General features: G+C 38.7%; 1 protein-coding gene across 6 annotated transcripts in view; it reads right to left on the reverse strand.

Annotated features, from left to right (window-relative positions):
- TNNI3K (TNNI3 interacting kinase) overlaps positions 1 to 25,309 on the reverse strand; it is a 283,998-nt gene that overhangs the window by 166,043 nt on the left and 92,646 nt on the right. For all 6 annotated transcript variants that reach the window (XM_026018089.2, XM_072754868.1, XM_072754869.1 and 3 more), the window contains 4 exons: positions 19,435 to 19,579; positions 19,244 to 19,348; positions 15,639 to 15,733; positions 14,869 to 15,018 (listed from right to left, as the gene is read on the reverse strand). In XM_026018089.2, coding sequence (XP_025873874.1) covers positions 14,869 to 15,018; positions 15,639 to 15,733; positions 19,244 to 19,348; positions 19,435 to 19,579 — 495 coding nt within the window. The remainder of the gene's footprint in view (positions 1 to 14,868; positions 15,019 to 15,638; positions 15,734 to 19,243; positions 19,349 to 19,434; positions 19,580 to 25,309) is intronic.

The following is a 25,309-nucleotide window of genomic DNA, read 5'->3' on the forward strand; positions in this document are numbered from 1 at the left end:
CGATGTAGGTTATGATGAAATAATGAGGAGCCAGTCCTATTAGCACTTTTTCTTTGGACTCTCCTGTGCTCACAATTAGGGAAACCTCAAGGCCTGAATGGCATTAGCCAAGAGGCACATTCCCAAAGACTCTAATAAGGAACAGACAATGTAAAGGTTACAAGGTGGGAGCAGAAATGTGATTTCTTCAGAAATGAAAGGCCGGTGTGGCTGGAGCATCGCAAGCAAGGGTGAGAGCGGTTCCAGACTCGGGTAGAAAAATAGATGAGCTCACATCATAGTAGTGCTTCACAGACTTTTTAGTGTGTATAGGAATCACCTGGAACACATGTTGTTTATTTATTTTCTTTCAAAATTTTATTTAATTTCTAGTTAATATTTAGTGTAGTATTAGTTTTAGAGGTAGAATTTAGTGATTTATCACTTAAATACAACACCCAGTGCTCAATACAACCAGCGACCTCCTTAATGCCCATCACCCAGTTACCCCGTCCCCCACCCACTTCCCCTCCAGCAACCCTCAGTTCATCACCTATAGTTAAGAGTGTCTTAGGGTGTGCCTCCCTCTCTGGTCTTATCTTCTTTTATTTTTCCTTCCCCTTCCCCTATGTTCATCTGTTTTGTTTCTTAAATTCCACATGTAAGTGAAATCACGGTATTTATCTTTCTCAGACTTACATCACTCAGCATAATACCCTCTAGTTCCATTCACATCATCGCAAATGGCAAGACTTCATTCTTTTTGATAGCTGAGTAGCATCCCGGTGTGTGTGCATGTGTGTGTGTGTGTGCACCTGTGTGTATACCACTTCTTCTTTATCCATTCATCACTATTTTGTGACACTATTTTTGTATCCTTTGGGGTAAATACCTAGTCGTGCAATTGCTGGGTCATATAGGGTAGCTCTATTTTTAACTTTTTTAGGAACCTTCATACCATTTTCCAGAGTGGCTGCACCAGGGTGCATTCCCACCAACAGTGCAGGAGGGTTCCCCTTTCTCTTCATCCTCATCAACATCTTTTGTTTCCTGAGTTGTTTGTTTTAGCCATTCTGACCGGTGTGAGGTGGTATCTCATTGTGGTTTTGATTTGTATTTCCCTGATGACGAGAGATGTTGAGCATTTTCTCATGTGTCTGTTAGCCACGTTTATGTCTTCTTTGGAGAAATGTCTGTTCATGTCTTCTGCCCATTTCTTGACCAGATTTTTTTATTTTGGGGGCATTGAGTTTGATAAGTTTTTTTATAGATTTTGGATACCAACCGTTTATCTATGTCATTTCCAAATACCTTCTCCCATTCCGTTGGCTGTCTTTTAGTTTTGTTGTTTCCTTTGCTGCGCAGAAGCCTTTTATCCTGATAAGGTCCCAATAGTTCATTTTTGTTTTTGATTCCCTTGCCTACGGAGATGTGTCTAGTGAGAGACTGCTGCAGCCACGTTCAAAGGCAGCCACGTTCTCCTCTAGGATTTCAATGGATTCCTGTCTTACACTTAGGTCTTTCATCCACTTGGAACTTATCTTTTTGTGGGTGGTGTAAGCAAGTAGTCCAGTTTCATCCTTCTGCGTGTGGTTGTCCAGTTTTCCCAACACCATTTATTGAAGACGCTGTCTTTTTTTTTTTTCCATTGGATATTCTTTCTGGCTTTGTCAAAGATAGTTGACCATATAGTTATATGGGCATTACTGGGTTCTCTATTCTGTTCCACTGAACTATGTGTCGTTTATGCCAGTACCATACCGTCTTGATGGTCACAGGCTTTGTAATACAGCCTGAAATCTGGGACTGTGATGCCTCCAGCTTTGGTTTTCTTTTTCAACATTACTTTGGCTATTCTGGGTCTTTTCTGGTTCCATACAAATTTTAGGATTATTTGTTCTAGCTCTGTGAAAAATGCTGATGTTATCTTGATAGGGATTGTATTAAATGTCTAGATTGTTTTGGGCCATAGGGACATTTTAACAAAATTTGCTTTTCCAACCCATGAGCATGGAATGTTTTTCCATTTCTTTGTGTCTTCCTCAAATTCATATGTATTCTATAGTTTTCAGAGAACAGATCTTTTACCGCTTTGGTTAGGTTTACTCCTAGGTATCTTATGGTTTTTGGTGCAACCACAAATGGGACTGATTCCTTGACTTCTCTTTCTGCTGCTTCATTATTGGTGTATAGAAATGCAACAGACTTCTGTGTGCTGATTTTATATCCTGCTACTTTGCTGAATTCCTGTATCAATTCCAGCCATTTTTGGGTGGAGTCTTTGGGTTTTCTACATAGAGTTTCATGTCATCTACAAAAAGTAAAAATTTGACTTCTTCCTTGCTGATCTGTATGCTTTTTATTTATTTATGCTGTCTGATTGCTGAGGTCAGGCCTTCCAGTACTATGTTGAACAGCAGTGGTGAGAGTGGACATCCCTGTAGTTTTCCTGACTAGAGAAAAAGCTCTCAGGTTTTCCCCTTTGAGAATATTAGCTGTGGGTCTTTTGTGTATGGCCTTTATTATGTTGAAGTATGTTCCCTCTGTCCCTACTTCATTGAGGGTTTTTATCAAGAAAGGATGCTGTATTTTGTCAAATGTTTTTTCTGCATCTATTGAGAGGATCATATGGTTCTTATCCTTTCTTTTATTAATGTGGTGTATCACATTGATTGATTCGTGGATGTTGAATCACCTCTGCAGCCCAGGAATAAATCCCACTTGGTTGTGGTAAGTAATCCTTTCATTGTACTGTTGGATTCTATTAGCTAGTATCTTGTTGTGAATTTTTACATCCATGTCCTTGAGGCGCATATTGGCCTGTAATTCTCATTTTTTAGTGGAGTTTTTTTCCGTTTTTGGAATCAAGGTAATGCTGGCCTCATAGAATGAATTTAGAAGTTCTCCTTCCATTTCTACTTTTGTTTGAACGGTTTCAGAAGAAGAGGCATTAATTCTTCTTTAAAGGTCTGATGGAATTCTCCTGGGGAGTCATCTAGTTCTGGAATCCTGTTTGTTGGGAGATTTTTGATCACCGATTCAATTTCTTTGCTGGTTACAGTCAGTTCAGATTTTCTGTTTCTTCCTGATTCTGTTTTGGTAGTTTATGTGTTTCTAGGAATTTATCCATTTCTTCCAGATTGATTTGTTGGCGTATAATTGCTCATAATTTTCTCTTATAATTGTACTTCTGCTGTGTTGGTTGTGATCTCTCCTCTTTTCATTCCTGATTTTATTTCTGTGGGTCCTCTCTCTCTCTCTCTCTCTCTGTCTCTGTCTAACTATCTATTTTTGACAAATCTAGCTAGGGGTTTATCAATTTTGTTAATTCTTTCAAAGTACCAGCTCCTAGTTTCATGGAGGGAGTGCATTTTAAACCACAGATTCCTAAGCCCCAGGTGATGCCATTTAGGAGTCCACACTCTGATATTAAGGATGTGGAGCTTTGGAGTTTAAAGGAAGAGGTTTGGATTTTAATGAAGGTGAGATGAGGGACCACTTTAACTTGTTGGAAGACATGAGTTATTTCCCATTTTTATAAGATCCTTATTCACAGATTAGCATTATGATAATCCTCCTAAGGCTGTTGTAGAGATTTAAGTGACATAATACATGTGCCTACAATCCTAACATGTAAATATGCCTTTCAGATCTTTTTACTGCTTTCTTGCTTTACCATTTTGCCCCCACAATTGTAAATGAACTTGGGAACTCTCTTATGGAACTTCAGATAACTTTTCTAAACACCAATATTTTGGTCACTCAATTTCTGTCACTGCTGTGGTTAACTACTGCAAGCTTCACGGCTTAAACAATATAACTTTATTGTCTTGTAGCGCTGGAAGTCAGAAGTCTGATGTAGTTCTCAATGGGCTAAAATCAAGGCGTGGACAGGGCCCTGCTCCTTTCTAGAGGCTCCAGGGGAGCATCAGTTTCCTTGCCTTTTCCAGCCTTGAAAGGCCACTGACATTCCTTTTCAAAGCTATCAATGGCTGGCCGAGTCCTCCTTCCTCCCTATCACTCTGACCTCTGCTTCTGCCTCCCTCTTCCACATTGAAGGAACCCTGCTAGTACACTGGACCCACTGGGATAATCCAGGATAATCTTTCTCAGAGAGTCGTCTAATTAGCAGCCTTGATTGCCCGTTCCCATGGAAGGCCGAGTACTCATAAGTTGCAGGGAATAGGGCCTGGACATCTCTGGGGGGCCACTACTCCGCCTAACACCCCAGGGTGAGGAACATTTCGGCGCGTGTTGCCGCTGCCTCCCGTTGAGAGCCTCCCTTTCTTCCCCAGGTGCCGAGGGCCCTTTTAGCCTCAGGATGAAAGTAGCATCACCGACAGAAAGTTCTCTGAAATTGAAATAGCCCGCGTGTGTGCTGCTGCTGGATTCACAGGTGGGAGGTTTCTCTGCTCCCCTCTGCCTTGTCTGCCCCCACTTGAGCAGGACCTGCGGTGCTTTTAGGCAGCGGTTCTTTTCCTTAATGTGGCCTTTAAGCGTTTGGGACAAAGGCAAAACAAAACAAAACAAATTTTCTTATTTCTGTTTCTCCTTTGGGAAAAAAAATTAAACAACCTGAGCCCCAAGCATTTACCCAGGCATGGCAAAGCTTACTCAAAGCACAAAGTCCACCTCCCTGCCGGTCCCAGCCTCTCTGTGGGGCTGACTGCGGCTTGGCTGACAGCAGAGAGGCCTCCCGCCTTCCCTCGTGAAGCAGAGAGCCGCATCCTGAATCCTGAGCCTGTGGGAGTCAGTGATCACACCCTTGATGTTACCTTTCATTTCAACAGCTCTCTTGGCTCCGCTTGCTCTGAGCAGTTTTAATTTCCTGCCAGCACAGTGGCACAATTTGCTGGCATTTTCTTGGGGATGCTTTTCATCAAGAGCCTAATGAGTGCCTGGGTTCTGGCTGATGATAAGCATGAGGCTGCCAGGGAAATGCCAAGAGGCCCCTCGGCTCTGGAAGGCATCTCTGCCTGATTTCCCACCTCCTGCTAACTGTGGGCTGAGGCCCACATGTATGGGAAATTCTCTGCTGCTGTCACCGTTCTGACACACTACCCAAGTGGATGCAAGGAAACCTGGAAACCTCCGGGGCCCAGCTCCCTGACACTTGGCCATAAGGAGTTAAGCGGGGAAATGCCTCGGTGGAACTCACGGACCGACTTGCTAGGGCGCTCCTGATAATGGATGCACCCAGACAGCCCAGGCGTGCTAATGGAACACGTCCAGAGATAATCAAACTTCCACTAATTGAATAAAATGTTTTCCCATATCTAAGAATTTACTATCTACATCCAAGTATTTTACCCAAAACAGGAGGTTGCTATGTTATTAGCCTAATGCAGTTATAATATGCTTCGCACCGTCAGAGGATTACCGATTGGAGCCCATGAGGGTTCTTGCCAGCTTGGAGTGTCTTTCGTTTCCTGCATCCCGCTCTTCCAATCTGTCTGTATTAACTCAAATTCCATCTTTTCCCTTTAATTTGTCTTCTTTTTCTGTTCCTTTCCTTATACGTGGAGTGATTCCTCCCAATCCCAAACTTCTTTGTTTTCGACTTTCTGCATGTCTTTACTTTATAACCTAGGTTGTTGTTTAAGGCTATAAGCCCTTCCGGAGGCCTATCACACAGACAGTTTAGTATGTATGTCATGGCCATGTGCACAGCAGAGGGTTCACAATTATTCAAGAAGGAAAAGGACACATTTTACTATATCCCTATAAGGTCTCTCCAACCCTATCATTTTGTCTTAGAAACACTGAGTGCTATTTATTGCTATGAAAAACTATTTTAGTAACATAGAAGAAACAGTGTTATGAAAATCATTTTAAGTACTAGGTCTGAAGATTAATGGTCAGTGATGCTAGTAAGTATAAGACCTTCTCTCTGACGTTGTGACTCCAAGGCCCCCTGGGCCTAAGATAGAGAACGTGGGGATTAGTTCTTGATTACATAAGCCAAGGAATTCCTATTGACCTCACATGTTCAAAATGCCCAGGTGATCAAAGGAGCAGTCTCAGCCTTTCTTTGTACATGCCTGAAGGAAGAAACTTTCACAGCAATGGTCTAGATGAGATTTTGGTCAATATTTTGTTATCTCCCCTTCCATAACATCAAAAGCTCATTTTCCAAAAGCATTGAAAAGTAGGATCAAGGATGGCTCCTGATGTTTGTTCTTCCTCCTGGTCCACACACTATCAGAGGCAAGAAAAATTCAAGACTTGCTTCATCTTCTCATCTCTTAAATCTGAAAGATGCTTTCATAAGAAAGGGTACACACATCCTTTCTCCCCAATATTGTTGTCCATTAATCACCAAATCACCAGGCCCAAACAAGAATGCCACCAGTCCTTCACCTTGAGATAAGAATCCACATCATGAATGCTTCTGCCACAAGAACTCTATGCAAACCAACTCATTTAGCATTCTTCTTTCCTTCTCTTCTCTCCTTCTCATTTGGCGTTTCTTTTCCCTTCTCTTTCCTTCTACAAATATTTATTGAGCACCCACTAGAGATCAGCTCAAGTAATATCGTCCCAGGGAAGCCTCCATGACTTCTTGATTTTTAACTAGTGTCTCTGGGACACTAGCCGCCTGGGGCGGCTCAGCAGTTGAGTGTCTGCCTTCAGCTCAGGGCCTGATCCTGGAGTCCTGGGATCAAGTCCCACATCGGGCTCCCTACATGGAGCCTGCTTCTTCTCCCTCTGCCTATGTCTCTGTCTCTCTCTGTGTGTCTCTCATGAATAAATAAATAAAATCTTTAAAAAATAGTGTCCTTAAAAAAAAAAATAGTGTCCTTAAGCTTTTTACTCAGTGTTGTATTTCCTTTCTATTTTAGTCACAGGACTTATTTTCTGATAGTTTCTATTTGTTTTCTTGCCCATGACCTGTCTCTTCTGTTAGAAATACAAACTTCCAAAGAACAGGGTAAATATTGTCTATCTCACTGTTTTACCTCAGTTCCTAGCACAGGGTCTGTCATATATTAGGTTTGCAGTATTTTTTTTTTGAATGACTGAATGAATAGAACCAGGTATGAGAGATATAATATTGAGATATAAATGCCCTTAATCTTATAATGAATAATTTCTAGAATAAAAGAAAAAAATTATGAATGTTCAAATCTTATTTAGCCAAGTTCTTAGGAAGGAAAAGGTAGATGATGCTATGAATGTGCATAACAGTGCTATTTTGCAGTGGGCTCGAGGGGTCATGGAAGAGTCCTTTTAAGGGACTGTCTTTTAAGCTGAACTTGAAAGATGGATATGAGTTGATTAAGCAAAAAGGGAGAATAGCATTAGAAGCAGAAGGGAATATTTCATGGTTCTAATGCATAGAAAGGGGAGCTTTTTTTAAAAAAAATACTTTAAAATCATCTGCCTACTAAAATTTAAGTATTAGAATTGTGCAGTTAATAAGAAATCCACAATATTTAAAGAAATATCTATGGAGACACCAGAGTAGTGGTGAGTGGTATTCTTGAGGACGTCTACTATATTATGATGAACTAGATGCCATTTAATGAGCGAGACGTGGAACTGACGAAGATATCTGCTCGATCTCTGATTTACTCCAACAAACGTATATGAGCACCTATTAGGAATCAGTCATTGAATTAGCCTTTTGGAAGAGAAAAATTAATAGCTCAAATGTTTGCTCTCAAAAAGTTTATAATCCGGTAAGAGGAGGGGTGCTTCAATGTGAAATGCTAAATACAGAGACAGAGATGCACGGACGGTGTAATAAAACATAAGGAAAGGACATGCATACTAGCCTGGAACGTCAGCAAAGGTTTTCAGGAAGAGAGGATCTGTAAATGCAGTTTTGAAAGCTCAGTAGAAATCAGAAATTGAAAGAGTGGAGTGGGATAGGGCGAATGGGGCGTGTAGAGATAGAGAGGATTGTATGAGAAAAGGCTTAGGAAACATGGAATAACATGGTATACCCGGGGAAGAACGAGTATCTTTGTATTACTGTCATGTGGATAAGACACTGTCTCAGGATAATTGTGCCCATATGATAAGTTAATGCATACGAAGTATTTAGAATATGCCTGGCACAGAGTGAACCCCTGGTGAATGTTAATGATGCAGTGGATGTGATGATGATTGTGGCGTGTGGGGTCGCTCGTGTGACAGGAGTGACTGGACATGAGGTTTGAGAGGTAGGAAGGCACAGGGTATGATGCTATGACAATACACTGCAACTTTTTCTATAGTTAGTAGTGTGTCAGTGAAAGATTTTAAGCTGGGAAATGCTATGGCCCTGTTTACACTTCTTCAAGACTACAGTGAGAAAATGGAATCAGAGAAGCTGAAGACAATAAAAAAAAAAAAAGTAGTTATGAAGCTTTTAAAATGGATCAGGAGAAAGATGATAAGGTTATGAACTAAAACAGTGACAGTAAGAATAAAGAAGAAAGGATGGATTAAAATGTACCTGTGAAGTAAAATGATGAGACTTTTTGATTGAATGGATGTGGGGAAAGAGAGATTGAGGGAGAAAAAGTCACCAAGCATCAATCCAGATTTCTGAACTCGGCGACTAAGTGGATGGTAACGCCATTAAATGACAGAATGAGTAAGAGATATGGCAGGAGAAACTGACTGATGAGGACAAAAAAGATATTAAGTTCAATTCTGGGCTTGTTGAGTTTTACATACTCCTCAGATATCCAAGTACAAAGATCCAGTGAGCCAGTTGGTATGGTGGTTTGAAAACCTGGCCACAAATTCTGACACTTGTCCACGACTGAAGGGGAAGCCCTACTATAGTAAAGATACTTGCAAATTTGTGCTAAATTTTATTGTTTTACATGTTTGCATGCAACTATACAAATAAAATAATGGTTTTTAAATTACTTTTTAAAATATTCTGATCAGTGATTTTTAAAACCTCCTTAATTTTGCTTCAGTTCTGAGGTTTTAAAATAAATGATGTTATGTGATTCATAAATAAGAAAAATAAATAAAACACACAATGCATTTTTTTTTTGTTTGGTTGGCTGGTTTTAAAGATTTATTTATTTGAAAGATAGAGTGAGAGAGAAACAGGCTAGGGGAAGGGGCTGAGGGAGAGAATATCTAAGCAGATGACTGAGCGGGGCCTGACATAGGGCTTGATGTCACGACCCATGAGACCAGGACCTGAGCCAAAACTGAGAGTCAGATGCTTAACAGACTGAGCCCCCGAGGTGCCGCATAACAACGCAGGGTTTTACTTATTCCAGTTTTGTCTGGTGGTGTTTGGCAGGGATATAAACTCTTCATTAGAGAGTCAATATGTCATATTTCCTACTGGACTCTAATACATGTTTTAAATTAGGAAAGACTGCGATTTGGGACTTATGTGAAGCTTGACTGAACCTTTGCTATGCACCTAATAATAGCAGATACCATTATTTTTACTGAGCTCTGTTATGTTCCAGACATTTAGATCTTAGCCTGAACCTTTAGAATTCTGTAAAGTGTTTATTAATTTATTCTTTTAAATCTGAAGATGAAGTCTTAGAGGGGTTAAATGACTTGTCCGAAGTCATTAAATAGTAAGGATGGAACTTGGACTTGGATTTGATTCTCAAGTGAGTGATAAGAGCCTGAACAGAAATAAGAAATAAGGCAGAAATCTGTTTGGTACCAGCTCTTCACTTAAGAGCTGTGTGGTTTGGGCAATTGTGAATTGACAGATTGAAGTCTCAAACTTTTATTAATCTGTAATAGGAAGGTAATAGCAATTTAAAGCATTAACTTGATAATTTAATTATAAATACATGTATATGCATGTGTAATAGGCATGTAATGAATGTAAATTCTTCTACTATCCATTTTAATGTATGTGGCTTTTGTTTTTTTTATTTTCAAATTTTTACTTAAATTAACATTAAATTAATTAACATACAGTGCAATATTGCTTTCAGTAGTAGAATTAAGTGTGTTTGTGGCTTTTTACATAGTTATGTTTCAGAAATATCTTACTGTGTGTAAATTGTGCCACCCCCCCCCCCCCACAAAAATAAGAGTTCTGAACATTCTAATGAGAGTTGGTATTACTCTATTTGTTTTATTTTTAAAAGAGGGTAACTAAACATGTAGAAAGTAACCAGTACACACAAAATTGCACATAGATTTTGAAATACCATCTAAATCTTGTGTTTATTTCTTCTCCTTCACCCCTAATTCACTCTAGCATATTAAATTAAGCTTCACTAAACTGAGTAACTAAACCCAAATTGGTAAGAATTTAATATAGAAGAAGTTTGGGAATTTACAATCCATTGATGGAGATTTATCAAAAAAATTAACAAATCCATCTCTTCTTCCTTCAACTCTTCCCCCACTCTTATCTTTTAGTTATTTTTTACTGGCTGAAGACTGTAGAAACTCACAACTGTAAGACTTTATTACTTTTAGAGAATACACTATAGTACGTTTACTATAAATAATTCACACCATACTACACTTGTCAAAAGGAATGAACAAAGTATATATCATGGTACAGGAGTCTTGATTTTTATTGTTTTTGCTCACTTACTCACTAATTCTCCAACTGCAGCTCCCTGTCACTGTGAATTACAGTCGTTCTGATGTATCCAAATATTGTATTCTGCGTAATTAGATATTGGGAGAGGAGCCTCTGTAAATTACTTTAACTGGTGTCAGTACTGAAGCAAAATAAGAAGTTTTTAGCTTTGTTTCTGGTTTGGGTTATTTTCTGACCCTAAACAGCCTGACATAAAGAAGTGCTTTTCTTTGTCAAAAGTAGCCTTTTCAGATCTAACTGCCAGACACACTATTGAGCTATGTGTTCAATTCTAATTGGCTGAGATCTTTTCAATTCGGCAGTTTCATCTTTAATGCAATGGATGTAAGATTATGTGTAGGTCTTTTCAATGAGTTTTCCATACTGGTGATTAGGGCAGAGGATTTAAACATAAGCAGGCTGCTGGCGATTTCTTCTGGCCAATTTAAATTGATTCATACAAGTCCTTTGTACCCTAGGGAAAGGGCATAACAGATCCAAGTGAGTGAGACAGCTATGGCTACTCTCAGATGGAAGAGGAGCAAACAACGGGGAGGGGTGCCGGTAGCCGACTAGAGGAGGGGAAACATTCTAAATATTGTAAAATCAGAGGTTTGAGTAGCCTCGCAGAAAAATATTGAAACTTAATCAGTAGGCTTCTGTGTGGAATCAAGGTCACCAGGAAAATCATTTCCAAGATTGATTTTGATATCTTTAGGTTTAAAGGGCTATGTAAATGGAAACTGTTCTTCATATCTGATCCCGCAGGGAGCCATGGTGAGCAAACTCTTTACTGAGTTTCTAAAAGAAAGTTGAGGGGGATCCCTGGGTGGCTTAGCAGTTTGGCACCTGTCTTTGGCCCAGGGCATGATCCTGGGGTCCTGGGATCGAGTCCCGCATCGGGCTCCTGGCATGGATCCTGCTTCTCCCTCCTCCTGTGTCTCTGCCTCTCTCTTTCTCTCTCTATGTCTATCATAAATAAATAAATAAATAAATAAATAAATAAATAAATAAATAAAAAGAAAGTTGATAACTCTTACAAAACTCTAAAGCACCCCTGAACTGAATGTGCTATATCAGAACAGCAGAAGGTAAGCTAAAAAAAAAATTGTGTCAGTTGAAGAATTTGTCCTAGAAGCATTGAGGCAAGTAGTATTTGAGAAAAACTTCCAGATTTCTATTAAGAGAGTAGACTAAATAGTATGGTATAGTGATGATATTTTAATGAGGCCATGTCAATCTCCACTGAACATATGAAAACAATACAACATTTTTCTAGCAAGAGAAAATAGAAACAATTTCATTTTGTGGGTTTTGACTCGTTCTGTTCTAGAACATATGCAAAAGATCCATCTGTCTCTTGAGTACTAACATTCAATTTGTTAAAATTCATAGTAATAACGAAATACAACACTGATGCCTAGCACATTAGTCGAACACATAAGGGTGACAAGTATAGCATATGTTGCAGAGACCAGTGGGTAAATCCTCTAAGCTAAAAGATTTTTGTTGTTGTCATTTGCAAGGAAATCTTGGGAACTTACACAATGATTCATTGTTTCTTAAAGTGTGGAATTCCACAAAAAAATAAAACTAAAACCAGTTTTCAACTATCACTCTCAGTCAACTAAAAACAAACAAAGCCAACCCCTGTGAAGAGTTAGCTATAGCAGCTATATCTGAGCTGTCTTCCGGAAGACTAATGCTTTGTAAAGAGCTTTCCCTGAAACTCAAGTTTCTTGAGAGACACTGTCTGAGAATCACTTGAGTAAATGCAATGTGTTGAGTAAGTAGAACTTAGTAAGCCCTCCCGAGGCTTCAGAATATGTAAGATTTTTCAACTGATACTCAAATACAGAACTACCTGGAATTTATTTATTTATTTAAATATTTTATTTATTTATTTGAGAAAGAGTGAGAGAGAGAGAGAATGCACGTGCACATGCACGAGCAGGAGGGAGGGGCAGAGGGAGCTGGAGAAGCAGATTCCTCACTGAGCAGAGAGTCTGACCTGGGGCTCAATCCCAGGACCCTGGGATCATGATCTGATCAAAGGCAGACCCTTAACTGACTGAGCCACCCACCCACCCTAGAATTTATTTTATACAAATTAGAAGGTCCTTGTACCACAGAAATGCATCCAAATATTCATCAGAAGTCATGTATGTGAATGCTAATAGCAAAAGTATTCTTAATAGCCCCCAATTAAAAATTATCAAAAATGCTCCTAAACAGAAGAATGAATAGTGATATAGTAACAAAACTTTATACTCTATACCAAGAATGAACAACATATAATGACCTGAAATAACATGAGTGAATCTCTCAAATTTTTGGTCAAAGACGCCAGACTCAAAAATGTATATGCCATTACATTCCACTTGTCTAAAGGGCAGAGAAAGGCAAAGCTAATCTATGCTCCATAGAGGCAGCGGGGACCCTTTCTGTGGAATGATTGGAAGAGAATGCAAATAGGGCTTTTGTGTTGGCCATCTTCAGTTGCTTCATCTGGATTCTGGATGTTGGATGTGAGTTCCGTTTGTGAAAATTCAACGAGCTATAAGGTGCAGATGTATGTATGCGCGCGTGTGTGTTTACCCAATGCTGAAATAAAAAACATAAAACATAACAGGGTCACATCTAGCTCATCCCTTACTTTACCATGTCTGCTCACTTGTCTCTATTAAAGTAACTCCTATAATCATTTTTTCACTGGCAGTCTTCGGATCTATATTTTTCTTTCTCTCTATGTACTTACAACTCCCCATTCCTAGCTATCAGATTCCATCTCTCTTTTAATTGATAGAATTTCGTGTCCTACTTTAGGGTGAAAACCTTTTAGATCAAATTGGTAGCCTGAGAAATCTTCCAGTTTAGTAGCTGTGCTTTTTTAGTACGGACTTCTAAGATTCGAGCGTTTAAACCCAACACTTCTTTATGTACTTTCAACATCCTAATAAGACAGCAAAAAATAGGCCATATTTTATATTTAACAGTATTTCATTGTAACCCTCTGATTTCAATGACAATGTATACTGTTCCATTTCACCTGAACATTTAAACTCCATAGCAGCTTACGCGTATATCTCGAGCTTGCTCATGAAGTCCAATATATCTTAAAACAATGATGAAGATGCCATTTCATCTTTGTTTCTAGTTTCCTTTCCCTTAAAATGTACAGCTCATTATTGATCAACTCTATTTCTGAACTACTACTATTACTATTACCACTGTTATCAGTACTGAACTACCAATTATTAGTGCTTGCTATGTGCCAGCCAGTGTAGTAATCAATTTGCACGTATTATCTCATTTAATCTTTACAACCTTGTGAAGTCGGCATTGTTATTATTCTCATTTTTTTTTTTTTAGATGAAGAAACATCTACTTCCTTACTCCTTGAATCTGGACTGGCCTTTGGACTTTCTTTGACCAATAAAATGTGGCAACAGGGACATTAAGTGACTTAGAAGTCAAAGCCTTAAAAGGCTTTGCAAATTCTGTTCTCTCTCGCAACACTATACCAAGACTGCCACTTGAAAAGTCAATCTCACCTGCTGAAAGACACTGGTTGAAGGGAGAAGAGGGACACCCCAGGCAACAACCAGCACCAACTGTTAGACATCTAAGGCCATTTTGGGTGTTCCAGCCCAGCCACCCCCTCTTGCTAAATGTAGCTCATGAGCAGGTCCAGGCAAAACAGCAAAGAAACCACCCAGTCAACTCAAAGAACCATTAGAAACAATAAATCATTGTTATTTAAAAAAAGAAAAAGGAAAGAAACTGAAATTCAGCAAGGATAGACGACTTGTCTAAGATCAAAGAATACAGCTTGATTTAAACCCAGGTGTTCTCACATCAAAGCTCAAAGTTTCATCACTTCGAGCTCAAGTTAAGTTTATAGGTACGCACTAATCATTGGTCTCTTTTTCCTAGTCCAGGCATTGTCAGTAAGGTTAGACATAACAAATATTCCCTTTCTTTGTAATTATTTCACTAAAACAATTTGAATCCATGTAAAAATTCCCCTATATAAGAGACAAAGTCTAGCTCTATGCCTACTCTAGGAAAGTAACTATTATTACATATCATAATTTTATTTCTCCAATATCTAGGACTGTTATAGCTCATTTGCTTTTAAAATGCCGATACCAAGAATGCCTTCAGCTCATCTGTAGCCCCAGAGTCGCCTTCCCTAGTGAAGGTCTATTGGACTCTTTGATCAAGTTCCCAAAGACTCAAATATAATCTATAAAGGAAATGGGAGTGTACAAGTAATACAAGCAAAGGAATTATTAATGCATCGACATAATCTATGCACAAAGTTCAATGGTATCACTATAGAGATGCAATGATGAAGACTATACCTTTTTCATAAGCCCACATCAAACATGTCTGCTCATCTTTTTCACCACTAGACCTGCTAGGATCACAAGCTACCAGATTCATATCAGCTCCATTATCCAGTAAGAATTGAACCAGGCGAATGTGACCATGGTAGCAAGCAGAGTGCAATCCTATAATAGAATGAAAACGTATGAAAGAAGAAAAGAGGAAAACTGAACCCCAATTTTCAAAAGACAGTAATCACCACATCACAGCATTGTTGCCAGAGATATAAAGCAAAGATGGATTTCTCTGATAAAGAATTAATTCTATTATTGAGCAAGCACACCCTACTTCAAGAAAAAGAAGTATCCTATTTACTTGATCTTCTAGATAGATTGCCTTATGTTTAGTACAATTTCTGGTATTTCTACATCCACTGAAATTATCAAGAACAAATATTAGCATCTTTATACAAGAACAAAGGCCCCAAATAAATGTTTTTCTTGAGCAGCAAACCAAGGGCAAGGCAGTGTGGTCAGTTGTTCCTGGTATGGGCCACAATAGATGTGTCAACTATAGATAATTATGCATGATAATGAAACCGACCAAAAGTCAGTCCATTTTTTTTTTATTATCACTATGCACCGTGAATTCTAAATGATGTCATCGATAAAACATCCTTCCTCATCAGGGTTGACCCTTCCTCATCAGATTGACCACTTCCTCTTTCCTCTTCCCTGTTAATCACATCACTGTTCTTGAGCATTGATATGCATCAAAAACTGGTGACGTTTCACTGAAGTCTTACCTGTGTGCCCATCCCTTCCTTGGTGGTTGATGCTTATGACGTTTTGATCAAGAAGGAATTTAACCAGGTCAATGCTCTTACCATAGGTACAGGCACTGCAAAAATACAACATAAGGAGAAGACTTCTGTTACGAGCTAAATTGTATGCCCCACAAATTAATATGTTGAAGCCCTTTTATAACTTCACAATTTGACTATATTTAAAGGGATACAATTTAAGGAGGTATTTAAGTCAAAATGGAATCATTAGGGTGGGCCCTAATCCGATATGACTGTTGTCCTTATAAAAACAGAAGTTTAGTACACAGATGACATGGATGGAATGACAATCATGTAAAGACACGAGGAAAATGTGGCTATCTACAAGCCCAGGAGAGAGGCTTCAGAAGAAACCAAATCTGCTGACCTCAAAATCTTGGACTTCCAGCCTCTGGAACTGTGAGAAAATAAATTTCTGGCATTAGAGCAACCCAGTCTGTTGTATTTTGTTATGTCAACCCTAAAAAATGAATATACCTCTGATTCACCCAGTCTATTCCAGATGTTAGTGTGTATACAAGAGTGCTAAAGAGGCAAAGAAGGGAGAAGGAGGAAATGAGAGAGGAGAAGGAAGTGATGAAAAAAAAAAAAAACCACAAGCACATATAGCAATAAAATCCTGAGATTCCCAAATCTAGGCTTTCAAGATAAGAAGTCATATAAAATTTCTCATACATTATTATTAAATATGTCCTATGATATTCTTTTTCATAAAAGAAGGAAAAATATTGTAAGAGTTTCATGCAGTTTTAGCTATAGGACCTAGGTATTCTCCAAGACAACTGAATGGGGAACCCAGAAGGGTCCGGAGAGACTTATGTGACAAGCTGGACTTTGGCATCTGGGAGTGGCAGGGGGCGGTCTCGTGAGACTGAGGGAAGCCTGTGGGATCTAACACTAACTCCAGGTAGATGGTATCGGAACAGAATTGAATTGTAGGACATATGCTTGGTGTCTGCGGAAATCTGGAGAATTGTTTGGTGCGGGAAAAACACACATGACTGGTGTCATCTATTTCAGAAGTGAAATATTGAATGTTGTAAAGCCACACAGAAAAACAGTGTGTTTTTCTTTCCAAACTTGGTTCTAGGAGAGGCAGTTTACTAGGCCTTAGCATTTCCACCTCCTGGGATGACCTTGCCCAATACTTTTTCTTTCATGAAATGTCATTATTTTCCTTAAAGAAATACATTATTCACCCACCTGAACTGCTGGTCCATCTATGACATCTTATAAACCAGAGACTGAGTTTGTTGATATCTCTACCCTTTCCTCGTCAGTTCAGTCTTACACGACACTTAGCCTATTGTGTTATGGTAATAGATACACCTCTGATTACCTTGAGACCTTACAACAGAGCTCCTTTAAGGAGGGAAGGACTGGAGTCATCTTAATCTTCCTACCAGTGCCAACACAAGGCAGATCCTTAATAAGTCATTCTTGAATAATTGAGTGAATAGAAAGCCACCACTCAGTGCAATAGATCATATCACCATTAATTATTTGCTTTGGAAGTAGGACCCATAAAACCACACTCATAATGTTCCATTATCTGAACTGCCTCATTGATTCTTTTTGAAGTAACCATTTACGGGAATTGATGAGTTCTGAATATGAACATACACAGGTGTACATATGTGTGTACATGTGTATATACATGTGAAAACAATAACCGAAATGTACTGAGAGCTTCCTATTGAGTGCAAGGCATTGTGATTTTTACACAGAAAAATTTCAGAACCAGAGTGAATTCCTCATGTAAAAGGAGGGTTTCTTTTATAAATGCATGCTTGAGATGAATAGAATAAAATACTAATATAAAAAAAGAAAAAAATATTAATATGTTATTCTGGGCGGGGTTGGGGGTGACTGGGTGACAGGCACTGAGGGGGACACTTGATGGGATGAGCACTGGGTGTTATTCTATATGTTGGCAAATTGAACACCAATAAAAAAATAAATTTACAAAAAAAAATAATAATATGTTATTCCTAGTGGCCACAGGCTTACACAAAATAAAACAATCGGATACGTACTTTTAACTCACTTCACTAAACTTGTCACATAGGCTTTTTGGGAGGTGACAATCATCCTTTGATTATAGTTGGCTCCAATTTATGTACATAGAGTAGCGAAATGACTTGAAAACTAGCCTGAGGTATCAGCCTTAACAAGCATGACCTAATGGGGAACGAGGGCACCAGTAACCATACATATCGGTTCTGCCAATTATCCCTTCGGGGAGAAATTCCACTGATCCATTTTGACTGAAAGTATGATCTAAAGAGTTCTTACATCTGTTCTGTTACAGCATGTGTAGACCACAGACGAAATATTTTAGTGCTGGAACGTAATGATATATAAAAAGCACAGAATTTGGAATCAGGTAGGCATTTAATCCATGGCTTTCTAGTCCTAAGACTCTTTGCCAAGTCATATAGGTTCTCTGAGCCTCAATTTTCTCATCTGTAAAAGAGGAATAATAAATCCTACTTCATTTGTAAAATGGTTATAAGGATTAAATGGGATGATGGATGCAAATCATCTAGCATATATTCACTAATCCACAAATGGTAGCTTCCTTCAACTCCCTTTTGGCTGATCTCTTGGTTTGATAGGAAAAATCTGGGCATCCAAGCAATATTGGACAGATTGATGCCTTATCAGGAAGCTCAAGCTCAATACTAATTCAGTATGGAAAAAAAAAGTCTCCTCATTTCTATCAATCACCAGTGAAATACAAACACTATGTAAATTACACATTAGTCTCAGATACATTTTTTAGAGGTTGGGAAACCAGCCAAGAAACCTGTAGTGTGTAGGTAAATGATCTTATACTCGAGGCTGAGTAAGTGGAAAGTACTGTGCTTTTATTTCTATAACAAAAGAGCAACTCATCCTTAAATACGAGGGTTTCAAATTTTATAAAACATTTGCCTTTCTTTGGGATATTTTGGGGAGCCATGGCCCTGAATTTTTAGCCACCTTTCCCCTCCTCTTCTAGAGCACACGGTAAAGGACTCTCATGCATTCCTAGAAAGGAGTTAATGCCTTCTTAGGTACCAGCACGGCCACCCTGACTAGGCTTTTGCAGGCTGACAGATGGGTGTCTCAGATAGGTAGATACATTTGCACATAAGGTTTAAGTGGTGAGGAAAAAAGTGTCACGTTTGATGCTGATGAATTCTGGTAATGAGATTCTTGTCGGAGGAGGATTATGGGCCCTGCCCCTTTTGGCAGCTTTCTGCAGAGCGAAGTGGAATAGAAGCAATATGCTTACAGATGTTGATATGCCTGTTGCCTTGGCAACATCAGCCCCTGTCTTTGTGGCCGCTGCCAGGAATGCAGCATCTGGCTCCGGCCCCATCTGTTGTACTGACTGCAGCATCTGCCTCTACCTTTTCTTCTGTGTGTCTAGCTTGGGCTCCTTGTCCTCTGCCCACCCTCTGCTCTTGCTCTCTGATCGCAACATCTGCCGCTATCCGCGCTTGCTGTAGGTAGACAACTGCAGGTGCCGAAGGGTGTCGGCCACCCTTAGTGGCTGTCCAATGTAAACATTCTTTTACCTGTGAAAAGCCGTTTCACTGAAGATGTTTTCTTTAGTCATACTTTCTATTCCTGATATTTGGATGATTTCCTTGGCGACTTCAAATTTGCCATTGTAGCATGCCCTAGAGTTCAAGAAAACATTTGGATGATAGTAAGAAGGTGCATGGAGCATAGCTGGAGGACACATGGAACGCTACGTATTACTCACAGGTGCAAGGGGGTATCTCCGTAGATATTAACAACATGTGGCTGAACTTCACTATCGCTCTGGAGCAGGTACTTCACTATGTCATGGTGTCCAAAGCGGGAGCAGAAATGGAGGGGGACGTGGTCTTCATTGTCCTGAGCATTCACTGTCATCAAGAAAGGAAAAAGTATGTTATCTGGAATCCTCTGCATCTCAGCCTTCTCATAGGTGGTGTCAGGAACTTTTCTAAGTGCCTGAGAGACTCCTGGAAATTGCCAATTAATGATAATAATAAAGGAAATTAAGTGCAACCAATTTAAAAAGTTATAATTCTGTTCTATTGCCCATTACCACATTACACAGGCTTTCTTCTAGCTTCCATAAATTCTATGGAATGCGTCTAATCAAATCTACCTTGCACAATGGAATAGTTCAGGGAACTAATAAGCATCCAAAAGATCCTCATGGTCTTATTTCCACAAGTATCTCCTTCCAAATTGATTTTTTCCCCCTTTTTGTAAGATGCTAAAGATTTTACCAAAATCCTGGCTAAAGCACCATTGCCAGAGATTTTGGTTCAATAGGTTAGGGTGGGGCCTAGCACTGCATGTATTTACAACACTCTGTAGGAAGGTCTCGTGTACCCTTAACTGAGAATTATCATACTATCATACACACACAGTGTGGTGTAACGCAAAGACAGGCATTAGAGTGAGGCCGACCTCATTCATTATATTTCCTTAGACAGTTATTGAAATCCAGTTGTTCACTCAGTAGTGGGCATCTGTCCTCTCTTTGGCTCAGCCGACCTCATCACCCTTTGGACATTTGGAAAATTCCCTGACTAGAGGCCAAGACCATGTTTAATTATAGGAGCTAAAAATATGTTTTCCAAGCCTCCTTTGCAGGGAGGGCACAGTATTAGCAGAGAGTGGCCATATGTCCCAGTTTAGGCTCTATCCTAGCATAGTTTTTAATTGTGGCCCTTTCACTCTCAGCAGTGCCCTGGTTTGGACACTTATCTATGGGCTGCTCCAATCAACACATTATGTCAGACTCTGACATCAGAGCTGATGACACAAAAAAGCAGAACCTGATCTATCTTGGCAATGTAGCAATAGTAGAGTAGCTCCACCCAGTTTCCGGTGGTAGTGATTCCAGGTGGACTCAGTGCCCTACACTGTCGGTGCCAGAAGCACAAGTTACCTAGCAGTGGCAACGTGTCTTCAAATGACTACTCTTGGGCTGTGGTTGTGGACGCTGTTCCTCACTGTGACAGTTCCAAACATGGCTCTCTAACCCATCCTGGGGAAGATTCTGTGCTCTGATATTCTTTAATATATCCCTTTTATGCTTAAATTAGCAAGTTACTTTCCAACGCTTGCAAATAAGAACTCTTGATTGATACATTCTCATTCCTCAACAAGTATAAAAGGATCACTGTGCGCCGAGCACCGTGCTGAGTGTTGGAGATACTGATTTATTATCAATAACGATGGATATAATAGTAGTGTTGTTGCAGGGATGCTGAAAAGATTAAAGAATATCATTACCAGAAAGTATCTAGCATGATGCCTGCCACATATTAGACCTTCAGTGAAAGTATGTATTCTCCTTTTTCATAAATTTCCCTCCTAGAAATCTGCTAAGTGCTAAGGCCAATATGCTACCAATATATAGAATCTATAGCCTTAAATAACCTGAAATCTAGTTGAATATTCAATAATTTCAGGCCTGAAGAAATAATAACTGAGCACCAGCTAAATTCTGGATCCGCTTCAGCAGAACTTTTAAAACTAAAATAACTGAATCATCTGCTCGATAACCATTTATTGTATTTGATTACTTTGTTAATCTGTACAAGGTGTTTTATTCAAAATAGAAAATACAGTCTTTAGCAAACCCATGTATTATCATTCTTTTATGCATCTATAATAAAAATTATCTGTAGAATCAAAAGGATTGAAGAAAAAAATAAAGGATAGATAGGAAGAAAAAGGAAAGATAATAATTTTTAAAGTGTGCAAGTAGCTTATTACTACTGTTGTTACAATCATCATTTAAAATTTAATGAACACAGGTCTGTGGCTGCTATATTTGTAGACAATGATTCTTATGTTATTGTCCTGCAAGATCTTAAGCCAAAGGGAAATCTTTAACAAAGTCACTGAACTTCTCCTCCCAAGGCCGTTATTGAAAAATAAATCTTTGAATCTTTTTTTATTAATGAGTGGCTCAGAAGGACATCCTTACTTCAGAGGAATGTCCCTGGTTATTTTGATTATCTTTCTTTTCATGATACCTCTCCTTTGTTCACATTCTGTTGGAAGCCAAGGAAAGTCAATACCGTAAGTCAATGCTTTAGAACGGTAGGGAGCCCAGGGCTACTGGAGGTCACATAAGAGGCCCTGAGGTCCAGAGGGGACATTGTAAAGCAGCATACGGCACAATCTTCCACTAATTCATAGTTTGCCTTTGGCCATCCCCAACCCCACCCAACATTATTCTTCTCTAGTTGAGTCAGTAAACTTCAAAGTAGATTATCTACTTGGTGAATTATGTGCAGTGGCCTAGATGTTCTTTTCAGCAAAGAAGATATAAATACCAACTGAAGGGTCAAGCCAGGAGAGATCTGGATCAGACATAGGGTTTATAGACACACGTCTATGTTTCTGCTTCAGCCATTGTGATCTACCTAGCTTTGTCTTGGATCAGTTTGTGGTGACCAAAAAAAAAAAGGTGTATATTATTATATCCTTGTGAGGGAAACTGAATGTATGAATGGTATTCTATTTGCTCTAATTTCACATTTTATTGAGAGTTAAACAAAGAATTTCAAGCAAAGAAATAGATGTAAATCATTATTAGGAAAGTATTTAGTGCCTAGTCCTCTACTTTGAAGAGTGCATGTGTTCAGCAACGTATTTTGAAAGAAAGATAGGGAGACTGGGTGGGTGGACGGATACTCTTTCTTGCTTATCTCTGCTTATTGATCTTAAAGATAAAGTAAAAATTCCCATAGTAATCCAGCAATGTAAGCACTTCCCATTAGCTCTCTAAAACAACTCCCAAGTGGGTCTTAAATACACGTTCAATAACAAATCTGTGTAATAGCTCTGACGAGATATAGTTTTAGAAATAAAATCCTTCCTTTTACTGGCCAAGCCTTAGAAATTTTTTGTGACTCTATATAATATCCAGTTCCATGTGAAAGGGACTGTGGCATTTAATAGTCAGACGACAAAAAATTAATAAATTCTGGGTTTAAAATTTTCCATTTTTAACTTATTAAAATGATATGTTGTGAAGGCTCGATCACTACTTTCTTCTTATGGAGTCCAGTAATATTTTGACCTTTTCAATCTCATTCAATAAGTATTACATTTCTCCTTTTTCATTTTCTTAAGTGGTACAAAGAAGACTAGAGACTTGAAACATATGTGACTGAATAGGTCAGCCTCCCAAACCTGCCCAACTGAAGAGGTTGCTTTCAGAATTACATTTTGGCTAATTTTGTAAGCTGAATTTATTTTCACTTGTGACATTCTGTTGCCATGGAAACATACTGTAAATAACAGATTTTGAAACGTGCCCCTTTTGGGGTCATTAATTTACTCCTGCTCTTATGTCCACTTACTACAGCCAAGGGCCAGATCTAAAATAAATTATCTGGAGGCTTTGCTACACTTTGGAATAAATGAACTAGCTGATACTAAAACCAGTGCAGTGTCCAGTAGCACCACAGACCTTCTAGTTTATTTTTTGTGACTAGTTAAAGTACAAAAGGGACTTAAATATCAAATGTGTATTAGAAGGAAATTAAAATACATAAAAATCTGGGTCATGTTGTCTCTTGATACTTTAAATGATTGAGTAGGAAGCATATAGTGCTTGTGTGAATCAGAAAGTGCCAAAATTTATATCATATGATGCTGGCATGTAGGGGGAATATGGGTGCAATATACATTTCAATGCCTTTTGTAGAAGAGAACTTTGATCCCGGAGACGTGCTGATCAATGATACTCATTTTGACACCACTGAGCTTTGGAGTTGCACACAGGAATAAAAAGCTGAGGTTGGCATCGATAATAAAAGCAAAAAGTGAGCTGTTCCTGACCCTTTGGAAGAGTGAGACAGTTTCAAAAACACAATTATGTGTTCAGTGGTTCATACAGGTGTACCTCCGCCTATGCTAAACCAACAGAATCAAAGAGACTGCTTAAAAAAGGTCTAAGGAACAGCATTGCTGCATCCCAACAACACAGGTTATTTATGATAATCCTATAGAAAAATCCCTCAGTTATTGCATCCTGGCTCATAGAAAATGACACCAGTTATGTTTCTCAAACTTCACAAAATAAAATGGCCCTCTTTCCAGCAGAGAAACTGGGAACGGCCCTAGCCTCTTCCCATACTTCTCTCTGGAAGCCTTTATGTTTTCCTTATGTGCGGGTAAAAACATTGATTAGCTTTATTAACTGAATATTGATCTCAATTTTGGACCAAGGCACTGGCAGTTCGAGAGCTCTGACAACCTTGTCCTTTTGTAAATGTGCATGGTTTCTGCTGCAAAGGCCAGCAGCTCTTACAGCTGGGCTTTTAATTAGGTCTCTTGGGGGTCAATGGAAGAATGTTGGATATGCCTGAGAGAATTTAATGACAAGATGTAACTCTGAGTGAATTTGTGTCAAAAAATAAAGTTTGTAAGGAAGAGAAAAAGAAAAAGAACTTTTTACAACACTCTACTTTTTTTTTTTTTAAGATTTTATTTATTTACTCATGAGAGACACAGAGAGAGAGAGAGGTAGAGACAGAGACAGAGGCAGAGGCAGAGGCAGGCTCCATGCAGGGAGCCAGACATGGGACTTAATCCTGGGACTCCAGGATCACACTCTGGGCTGAAGGCGGCGCTAAACCATTGAGCCACCCGGGCTGCCCTCGACACTCTACTTTTGATCAATTTTCTAAAATTCATTTTATAATTAAGAAAATTAAGAGTTGTGGGAAATTCTATCCTCTTAACCATAACCTAAAACCTTCTGTATGTTCTAAAGCTTATTTCTTCTAGCCTGATCACACCATAATGCTGTTTCCACTAAAAATAATAGTAATATCAAATATTGAGGAGGATATGGGCAGCCACTGATACTCTCATATATTGTTGTGGGGTTAAAATTGTACACTTAGGGAAACTGTTTCTGATTTCCTAAAAAGTTAAACATATGCATACATAGCAATTCCATACACACACACACACACACACGTATATATATATAACCCAAGGGAGATAAATATACATGTTCACAAAAAAAGAATTGAATAAGAATGTTTCTGGCATCTACATTCATAAAAGCCAAACTCTAGAAACATTCAAGCATCCCTGAGGAGGACGATGGATAAGCAAATTGTGGAATATTCATACAACTTCAGCAATAAAAAAGAGCAAACTACGATCCATGCAACAACATGTATAGAAGTTAAAATCATACTGTCAATCAAAAGAAGGCAGTCCCAAATTGTAGGAAGTTCAAGAACAGAAAAACTAAACCTATGGCAATAGGAGCCAGAGTATTAATTACCTTTTGTGGTTAAAGCTATTTACTGAGAAGAGTTCTACTTTCCCTATGAATATATTCTACATCTTGATCTGGGTCATTTTGCATGGAGAGTAAATATTCACTTAGGTCAACATTTACTTAATTCTGAGAATTTTACTATATGCAAATTTTACCTCAATTTAAAAAAAAAAAAAAGATTGGTGAAAAATAACAAAATGAGAATAATTTATCCAGGAAAACCCTTTAGTTTTATTGAAGCATCTAATATATTAGGAGTTGAATGAAAATGTATACAAAAAGATTAACATATAGATTTAATTATTACATTAAAAATAAT

Source organism: Vulpes vulpes, chromosome 3, assembly GCF_048418805.1.
Source record: "Vulpes vulpes isolate BD-2025 chromosome 3, VulVul3, whole genome shotgun sequence".
In the NCBI taxonomy this organism is placed as follows: domain Eukaryota; kingdom Metazoa; phylum Chordata; class Mammalia; order Carnivora; family Canidae; genus Vulpes; species Vulpes vulpes.